The sequence below is a fragment of the Cyprinodon variegatus genome, unplaced genomic scaffold (assembly GCF_000732505.1).
Source record: "Cyprinodon variegatus isolate N-32 unplaced genomic scaffold, C_variegatus-1.0 Scaffold588, whole genome shotgun sequence".
Classification (NCBI taxonomy): domain Eukaryota; kingdom Metazoa; phylum Chordata; class Actinopteri; order Cyprinodontiformes; family Cyprinodontidae; genus Cyprinodon; species Cyprinodon variegatus.
The window spans coordinates 407,079-416,821 of NW_015151041.1; the positions used below are offsets into that span (position 1 = coordinate 407,079).

A 9,743-nucleotide genomic window follows, 5' to 3' on the forward strand; every position below is an offset into this window, starting at 1 on the left:
TGGTTGCAAGTTAAAATTTTGTATATTGCATATATTGCTAAAAACGTGGAAACATTCAGATGATAAAAACTACAGTTTATAAGAGGAAAGTATGTATTGACTCGATACCTGATAAACACTTTATATTCTCTTTGAGCCCCGACAAACGGGTAACACACTAGTGCCAGTCAAGCAATGAGATAGAGTTTGGAATGTGTACATGAATTTGTACAAGAACACAGAGAGATATAATCCTTTGTTTTGAGACTGCTGGGATGTCCCTTTGTAGTATATTACCGAAGGATCCTTAAAGATCCTTGTACTTGTTGAGAAGGATGAAGCTTTAAGGAGTTCTCTCACATTTGAAAACATCTTAAAACTATTTTTTTCTGACAAATTGTTGTATAAAGGTGATAGAGCTGTACACTCTACCCTCTTTACTGCTAATGCTGGTGCAATGCTTTACCTCAATATGCATAACCCTGCACCTTTGAAAAGGGAGAGTGGAATTTCCAAAGTACAATTTTACCCAAACAATCTTTTGGCTTTCAAAATCTTTGGACTTCTAAATAAAATTAGAAAATGGGGTTTTCACTATAACCACACCCAAGAGACATAGATAATTAAAAACCCTCTATGATAGAGATCCCGCTCTGCACCTTCCTGTTGTTTTTGTTTGCTGCATAACTTCCTTGATTGTGGCTTGCCCATGGAAAGTACCACTGATGACGCTAGAAGGCTATTTAACAGACTCACATCACAGACGATGAATAAATCACTCTCTAGCTACTGCAACAGACACATCATCAGCATCAACATGGACAAGCTGTCTACTGAAACCCAGAACCGCAAGCGGATCAAGGAAGTGGAGAATGCTTTCAGCCCACCGGGAGAGCCGCTTTCCAAACCGAATCGGATCCTGGTGGGAGAGGGAACCTTGATGAAGCAGGGTCGGAAGAAGTGGGAGCAGAAAGCATTCTTCCTCTTCAACGATATCCTGGTGTACGGCAGCGTCATCATGAACAACCGCTGGTACAAGAACCAGAAGATCATCCCTTTAAGTGAGTCTCTCAAATGCAGACATCAGCTGATTATTCAAATTTAAATTTTAGTCAACCGAACTAAGCATGGTTTGATGCATTAAAATTATATAAATATCTTATCATTTCAGAGGACATCAGGCTGGAGGACATGGAAGATGGTGAAGAATTTAAAAACCTGTGGTTAATCTGCACGCCTCGCAAGTCTTTCTACATCTCTGCCCCCACCTGCGAGGAGAAGAAAGCCTGGATGATGCACATCGAGCTTTGCCAGAGCTCCCTGCTGCAGGAGCAAGTCCCCCAACAAAACCTCACCTTCGCCAAATCCTGGATCCCTGACCATGCTGCTCAGAAATGCATGCGCTGCTTCGTCACATTCACCCCAATCATTCGCCGACACCACTGCAGAAAGTGTGGCTTTGTGGTGTGCAACAAGTGCTCCAAGGACAGAACCCGAATCAACCACATTGACCCCAAGNCAAAAATGTTGGACTCGTGGATCTGTAAAAAATAAAATAACTTTCTGCAATAAGCTGCAGTTCATAAAGTATTCAAGAGGAGATCTACTGTATATAAGCATATCCTTGTAGTCAAACTGTTGTTTTTTCTTTGTATGTACTGAAAAAAGTCTAATTCATTATACTGTGATCTCAATAATTTGCTTTTAGTTGTTTTTTTTTATGTTGTAAAACTGCTGCTACAACTTTGTTAATAAATAATACAATACATTTCAAGACTTTCTGTTTAGAGCATTGTTAATTTCTGTATTTTAACTGAGAAAAAAAGTGTTACTAATGATTAATCAATATATGTCACCTCCTGGAACTTTCACCTTAATATGTTGGAGAGGTTTTGGTTCTGTTAAAGATGGGCTCTCTATGTCCACACCATGAAGCTTTCTCTCTCCGGTTCTTTTTCCTGAAAAGAGATCACTCGGACAAACTCTTTAAATAACACTTCGTAATTTATATGAATTAAATAACCAGGAGATGTGACCACAGATTCTGATAGAAAATGTAATTTTACTCAGATCAGAATAAAATTCACTTCTTAGGAAGTGGCCCAGATTAACACTTAAAGGGGCATTTTATTTATCTCCAGTCTGCAACATTATCACATCATTACATCATAACCGTTAGCAGATGAATAGACATCATGGCTCCAGCTTTATCAAAATATTACACTTCATTCTTAGCGGAGGGACACCGCTCTCATTCCATTTCCAAATCTTTGCCACGTACAGAATTAAGATTATAACTGTATATTTGGACAGAGGAACTGTCTTAACCAGATAAACTATTGTGGAAAACATCACTTCTAACACGCAAAAGGCAGCTAATATTAAGGGGTAATAAACTCACACATCATCAATGATAACTATCCTAACACTTCTCAATTGATCGCAGAGATGTTGTATTGGGCCTTTTTTTGCCCCCTGGGATGGTCAGCCATGGCTAACAGGGATACAGGTCCAACATAGAGTGGTTCATGCAGACAACGAATTCAAATCTAGTGAAGTTGGCCCAGTATGGTGGATCTGGGGCTTCACCATGAAGCTATGCCTGGGGTTAGGGCTCGTCAGCGAGCAGCACCAGCAGAACTTGTGTGGAAGGTTTTGTAAATAGTTGGGCTATTAGTTAATGCTATTTTAGAAAAGGCCAGAAAATGCCTTTGACTGACTCAAATGGAGTTATCTTAGTTGTCCTCTGTCCCCGCTTTTATTTTGTATAACTTTATAACCACAACTAGAAAGACAATCCTTAAAATTGGCTCAAAATAATCATATCTCACTGTACGCAGACAATACTCTAATTTATACCATTAATCCAATGGAATCAAGAACATATCTTCTTAAGATTTTTTAACCATTTGGAAATATCTGTGGATATAGAGTGAACTGGGGTACGTCACCCTTTATGCCTTTGGTCTCAACAACAATTACAGCACAAGTGTAGGACATTCCAACCTTTTCTAGAATAAAATATTTAGGGGTTGTTTTTAATACTTCTCTCTATGCACTGCCTGAATGAAATTACAAAAAATAAGTTAGCGGCTGTAAACATCAGTGTCCAAAGCTTAGGGTTCTTCCACAATGTTCTTTTAGGGTTGTGTCTGTTTTCAAAATAAATGTATTGCCCAGCAAAAATCTAATTAATTTAACTATTCCTTACGTTTTTCCACAAGATTGTCTTTAAAATCAAATATTTATATAAAAATTATTAAAGAAATTCAGGGAGGACTTTAGTTCCTCCAAAATGTTGAATGTTATTCCTGGTGCTTTGTGTTAAGAATTCCTTACTTCATGCTACAAATTGATGGGTCAGCAGTCTGTATGCATATTGAAGCTGAATTATAACAACCAATGCGACAACACCTCTTCTATTTTCTAAATTACATTTAAACCAGTTAAAATTCCACTGGACTTGGTTTCCAAGATTTGAAGATGTTTCAACACCTCTCCAGGAAGCTTTCTCAATTCCTCCCACTAAGCAGCTTTTTGTGCGCATTCCTAAGAATCTCTTCTGCCCTGTGTCCTTTGATAGTAGATTTCAGTCTTAAACTGTTGGGAATGAGTCCTTGCTTTCTATTGCACTCCATTTTGGGAAAGACACCCTCGGAATAACGCGTGAGTATGAGAAATTGCTTAGGAAACTTGTAGATTATAGGAACCATCTACGTTTCAATTTAAGATGTAGACTGCAAGGACTCATTCCCAACAGTTTAAGACTGAAGTCTACTATCAAAGGATACAGGGCAGAAGAGATTCTTAGGAAAGCGCACAAAAAGCTGCTTAGTGAGAGGAATTGAGAAAGCTTCCTGGAGAGGTGGCGAAGCATCTTCAAATCTTGGAAACCAAGTCCAGTGGAAGTTTTTTTGAACTTTTACAGAATGACTATGACCTGGATGACTGAGAATCTTCATCACCATACTTGTTGAGAAGGCTGAAGCTTTAAGGAGTTCTCTCACATTTAAAAACATCTTAAAACAATATTTTTTCTGACAAATTGTTGTATAAAGGTGATAGAGCTGTACACTCTACCCTCTTTACTGCTAATGCTGGTGCAATGCCTTACCTCAATATGCATAACCCTGCACCTTTGAAAAGGGAGAGTGGAATTTCCAAAGTACAATTTTACCCAAACAATCTTCTGGCTTTCAAAAGCTTTGGACTTCTAAATAAAATTAGAAAATGGGGTTTTCACTATAACCACACCCAAGAGACATAGATAATTAAAAACCCTCTATGATAGAGATCCCGCTCTGCACCTTCCTGTTGTTTTTGTTTGCTGCATAACTTCCTTGATTGTGGCTTGCCCATGGAAAGTACCACTGATGACGCTAGAAGGCTATTTAACAGACTCACATCACAGTCAATGAATAAATCACTCTCTAGCTACTGCAACAGACACATCATCAGCATCAGCATGGACAAGCTGTCTACTGAAACCCAGAACCGCAAGCGGATCAAGGAAGTGGAGAATGCTTTCAGGCCACCGGGAGAGCCGCTTTCCAAACCAAATCGGATCCTGGTGGGAGAGGGAACCTTGATGAAGCAGGGTCGGAAGAAGTGGGAGCAGAAAGCATTCTTCCTCTTCAACGATATCCTCGTGTACGGCAGCGTCATCATGAACAACCGCTGGTACAAGAACCAGAAGACCATCCCTTTAAGTGAGTCTCTCAAATGCAGACATCAGCTGATTATTCAAATTTAAATTTTAGTCAACCAAACTAAGCATGGTTTGATGCATTAAAATTATATAAATATCTTATCATTTCAGAGGACATCAGGCTGGAGGACATGGAAGATGGTGAAGAATTTAAAAACCTGTGGTTAATCTGCACGCCTCGCAAGTCTTTCTACATCTCTGCCCCCACCTGCGAGGAGAAGAAAGCCTGGATGATGCACATCGAGCTTTGCCAGAGTTCCCTGCTGCAGGAGCAAGTCCCCGAACAAAACCTTACCTTTGCCAAATGCTGGATTCCTGACCATGCTGCTCAGAAATGCATGCGCTGCTTCGTCACATTCACCCCAATCATTCGCCGACACCACTGCAGGAAGTGTGGCTTTGTGGTGTGCAACAAGTGCTCCAAGGACAGAGCCCGAATCAACCACATTGACCCCAAGAAACTGCTGCGTGTCTGCAAGATCTGTAGCAAAACATGTAAGGAAAATGAGATTTCCAGGGCAAGATTTGACAGTGATGGCTTGTGGGGTGATGCAGAAGACTTATCCAGCGAAGATGAGTAATCTCAGACCAATTCTCACATAATAAACACACTGTAGGTTTAAACTGAAGTTGCGTAACATAAACCTTATATCCTGTTTCCACTGTTTGGAGAAAATGTAGCCATAAAAGAGCAAGTAATGTGAGATATCACAGAGAGCATCAGGAATCTCTCTTAGCAGAACAATGTGTGAACTGAAATAGTTCAGCTGTACCTATCAGGGAGAGGATGAACACCTGTCAGCCATTATCTTTGTGCTGATAAGACCTGCCAAGACAGAGGAAGAGCATCATAACTACTGTACAAAGACTGTTGGGCTTTTGACCTGTAAATAGATAAAACTGTACCTGCTGATAAAAGACTTAAAGCCTTAAAAGTCACAAAGTATTTGAAAATTATGCATTTTATCGAAACCTATGATTGTAAATACAATGTAGCATTTTCTTTGTATATTAAGCCAAAAGTAACCATATTGAGATGTGTTTTTTTATAATTTATTTGATCCACTTTTTGTAAAACTTCTGCTGCAACTTTATTAATAAATGATACATTAATATAGTTCCTTGTCGGAGTATTTTCTTGTTTTTCTTTTAGTTATCATTCTTATTGCATCAGACTGAACATTATTTTAGGTCAAGCTATTGCATGTTTCTAACATGAGTATTTTAACAGTGACTTTAAACAGTGACCCAGTTTTGCTGCATACTATTTTAAACAAAGCATAGAAAACTTCTTCCTCAGCTGGTTACTTAATACATTCCTAGGATCTGGCAGCACAAGGAGAGAAATGTTACATAATACAGTATTTTGCAAGAAGAAAGCTTAAATATATTTTCTTTTACTTTAAGACAATTTAACAAGTTAGTTGCAAAATTTCAATGAAACCATTCTATGCTATCAGTTCTTTAAACAGTAATATCCAAAAGTTGGCATTTAGGGTTAGTGCTCCTTTGTAGGTTCTTTAAAAATCACACTCTCTATTTTTGTTGTATCACTTCTGTGAATGCAGCTAAACCAACACATATTCTCACTAGTTGATTTTAGATTAAAATAATCTTCTGATTTTAGCCACATGTTTTTTTTTTCTTTTTGTTTAATAGGCATAAAGTTTCCCCATTTTTGCCTGATGTTTTGGTGACAGGTTGCAATTATAAATTCTGTAAAGATTTAATGAAAAGCATAAATTTGAATCCACATGAAGAGAGGAACATTATGCACTCAAAAACATGGAGACAAATGAAGTTAAGTAACTGATTCCTTGTCAATCTGTCATGTCCTCTGCCTCCTATTTAATTAAACTCTTCATGACGTGTGTGACTCAGTCAAGTTAGGCAACATAACAAGATAAAGCTAAGACATTCCCCTGCAGAGCATTGTTTCCTTCTTTCAGGTTACATACGGCAATCAGCTGTGAAAATTTGAGAAGAACGACTTTTAAGTAGCAAAACTGAAGATAATAGAAGTGTAAAGAAAATGCAGAAAAGTGAAGATATTTACCAGAAAGATTGATGATGTAAATCTCTATTTCTAAGATTGATGAATTTTTTGGTGAATCAGGAAACAAAAACCATACTTAACAGAAAAACTAACCGGGTGTCGGAATTTTAAGAAAATGAATGTCATGCACATGATTCACACGCAGCCTTTCTGTGAATCAAATGTTTGCACTCAAAAACTCTAAAAAAAAAAAAAAAAAAGGCTCCCCCTATGTTTGAGTATAAATTTGCATAAAAAAATATTTTTTGTCTCCTTATTAATCCTCTTACATAAGCAGGTTTACCTGATGTGCTACTTTCTTCTGTGTTTGAGGATTCCAAGCACTAAGACACCTTTCAAATGAGCAAAAAACCTTAGAAGTATAATTTTAAGGATTTCTCTTAAGGATTTTCAATAATAAAACACTGGAATATTATACTATGATGCTTTCCGACAAGAAAATTATGATCAGAATATATCTTAACTTAAATACTGACTTACTAACGTACAAATAGAAATCGGACATTTGTTGAATCCTTTTAAACGTCTATAATTACTTTAGCATTATCATTTCAGTTTCTAAAGATCATGTAATAGTGTTGATTTCTCAGCTGAAGAAAAAAAAAAATCAGCTAGAACCATTAAAATGCATTTAGTTCATTCAATATTATAGTTTCATGTACATATAGAGAAGATACAGTACTAAATAATAAGTGAAGGTTTTCATTAACTTGTTTAATTAGGCCCACTGTGAAGGCCTATTGTAATTCATTTTGAATTTTTATGTTTCATTTCAATAGCAAGTATCCTAAAGATGAGAATGACACATGAGGCTTAACTTAATCATAAAGGTTGCCCCTTTTTTTTTTTTATTAATGGATTTGTTGTGGATAGTATAGCCAGAAAGAACCTAAACAGGAAATGTCTCCAGCAGGGTGTGATTTTATTCCTGTAACAGATTTATTTTTAGCCTGCATGGAGTTTTAAGATGTTTACTGATCTGACATTGAGGTTAGTTGTAGATACAAAGCTCCTCTTTCTACGATACTGATCTGAATGAGGGAGGTGACAGAAGCTCTTAACAACCTTTTGTTGTCAGGTCAAATCAGTGACCCACTTCCTGCAAATAGTTTTCATTGGTAACTCACTACCTTACTGGCAGTTAAAAGTCATGATAACCTTTTTTCAAACTTGCTGTATCAGCTTGAAAACCTCAATCTCTCTGGAGTTACATTGAACCTGCGGGCTGTCTCTCTGATTAAACCTCTTGCTATCCAGGTCTATGCCAGATGTCACATATTTGAAGTTTTGCAGCATTGAATAGAGCCCTGTAGCATGTTCAACGTTGGGCTAAATATTTAAACCTAAAACCTGTTAAACTTCCACCAAATTTTACCCTGGGTCTTTACTTCACTATTAGGCACTACTTTGTGTTCATCTATCACACAGCTTAGCATAGCTGCAGCACAGCTTAAAAACCATCACCTAATCTTGATGTTGATGACACTGAGAAAATGAACTGGCCAAGCATTACCAACAGGAAGAAGATGTTAAGGAAGTGGAGTAAAACAAAAACCTCTAAGTTCAACAGTGAATCTGGTTACAAAAACAGGGCAGACTGTTTTTCTTGAGAAAGCTTTAGTCTTTAGTGTTTGCTGCAAGATTCAATTCAATTCAGTTTATTTCTATAGTGACAATTCACAACACATGTCATCTCAAGGGACTTTAGAATTTAACCAGATCATCCAGTCAAATTGATTCATAGTTTTCTATCTAAGGAAAACCAGTTGATTGCATCGACTCATTAACTGGAAGGCAATTCCTCACACCAAGTATCCTTGTAGCGACAGTGGAGAGGAAAAACTCCCTTTTAACAGGAAGAAACCTCCAGCAGAACCAGGCTCAGTGCGAGCGGCCATCTGCCGAGGCCGACTGGGGTTCAAGGAGGCAGAAGCAGAGATACGAAAAGCAACTGTAAAAGGCATCCCCGTCCAGGAAACACACAGCCAGGCAGACAAGCTCAGAGCCAACTCCCATGTCAGAGAGCTAATGTAAGATGTTGCATCAGACAAATGATTAAAATGGGCTTAAAAAGCTAATAAATAAGTTGAGATAGACCAATAGGTCAGGCTATATTTTTGGCCCATACTGGTGGTGTATCAGCATTGGCTGATACATGCATACATTGGCCAATTCACAATTGCATTCAAGAGCCATACCTTAAGATTAACCCGTGCATACACATGCAATAATGCTCCCTCCATTCACTATATTTATTGTTTTGTTTGATTTATTGATGAAGGTTTCTTTTTTGCTTAAATTGAGACTTACATAACATTTACTGTATTAACATTGTGTCATCTTTCCCTCTAAACAAAAAAACAGAATCAGATAAAAAAAAAATTGGCCCAAAATAATCGGCGGCACATATTGGGACAGGTTGAGCTGTTGTCAAAACAGCAAAGTTCATGTCTCATGTTCATGTGGTTTTTNGAGATCATTCTTCAGTCGACACACCAGGCTGTGCCCATGTGTAAATAGTCATCCATGGTGAAGTTGAAGACCTTTGCACTATAATGTAATTTTCATAAAACTATCCAGATCGTCAACATGGTGCCTCCACTGACATGATTGACATTTCTACATTGTTTTAGTTGAATTAGATCAGAAGTTGGGCTGCAAATAAAGATTATTTTGCAAATGCATTAATCTGTCGATCATTCTTTTGATTGATAATCGAATAGCCAAAGGTTCCTTCAAAAAGATTTTTTATGAAATTAAACCTGGTGAAAATAAAACTTTTTGAGGATGAGGAGTTCTGAATTGACAGATGAAAATCTTTTTTTGTTAAATCCAAAATGTTTTTTTTTATTTTTTTTTAACAATTAAATATAATTACAGCTCTAAGTGAGTTGCTCCGCTAGCTAAAGGCATGTTTCAGAGTCTATATACTCCATTTAACGATTAATTGATTGATAAATCAGTTAATGATTATTTCAATAATCAATTAATCACGATTAA

At 37.3% G+C, this 9,743-nt stretch overlaps 2 protein-coding genes across 2 annotated transcripts in view; both read left to right on the plus strand.

Annotated features, from left to right (window-relative positions):
* Nucleotides 1-766: 766 nt before the first annotated feature.
* The window catches only part of LOC107095967 (pleckstrin homology domain-containing family F member 2-like), an 11,218-nt gene continuing 2,241 nt past the window's right edge, over nt 767-9,743 (plus strand). The window contains exons 1-2 of the mRNA XM_015392373.1: nt 767-1,040; nt 1,151-1,468. Of these exons, the coding sequence (XP_015247859.1) occupies nt 797-1,040; nt 1,151-1,468 (562 nt within the window). The 5' untranslated portion in view covers nt 767-796. The remainder of the gene's footprint in view (nt 1,041-1,150; nt 1,469-9,743) is intronic.
* LOC107095968 (pleckstrin homology domain-containing family F member 1-like) lies at nt 4,445-5,784 on the plus strand. Its single transcript, XM_015392374.1, has 2 exons — nt 4,445-4,688; nt 4,799-5,784. Exons 1-2 carry the CDS (start codon nt 4,445-4,447, stop codon nt 5,266-5,268), a joined length of 714 nt encoding a protein of 237 aa, XP_015247860.1. The 3' UTR covers nt 5,269-5,784.

What these genes read in the sequence shown, in the direction of transcription:
- LOC107095968 (XM_015392374.1), top strand. Translation starts at nt 4,445, where the DNA reads ATGGACAAGCTGTCTACTGAAACCCAGAACCGCAAGCGGATCAAGGAA. An exon ending in CCAGAAGACCATCCCTTTAA is followed by an intron (nt 4,689 to 4,798) that starts GTGAGTCTCTCA and finishes TTATCATTTCAG; the next exon opens with AGGACATCAGGCTGGAGGAC.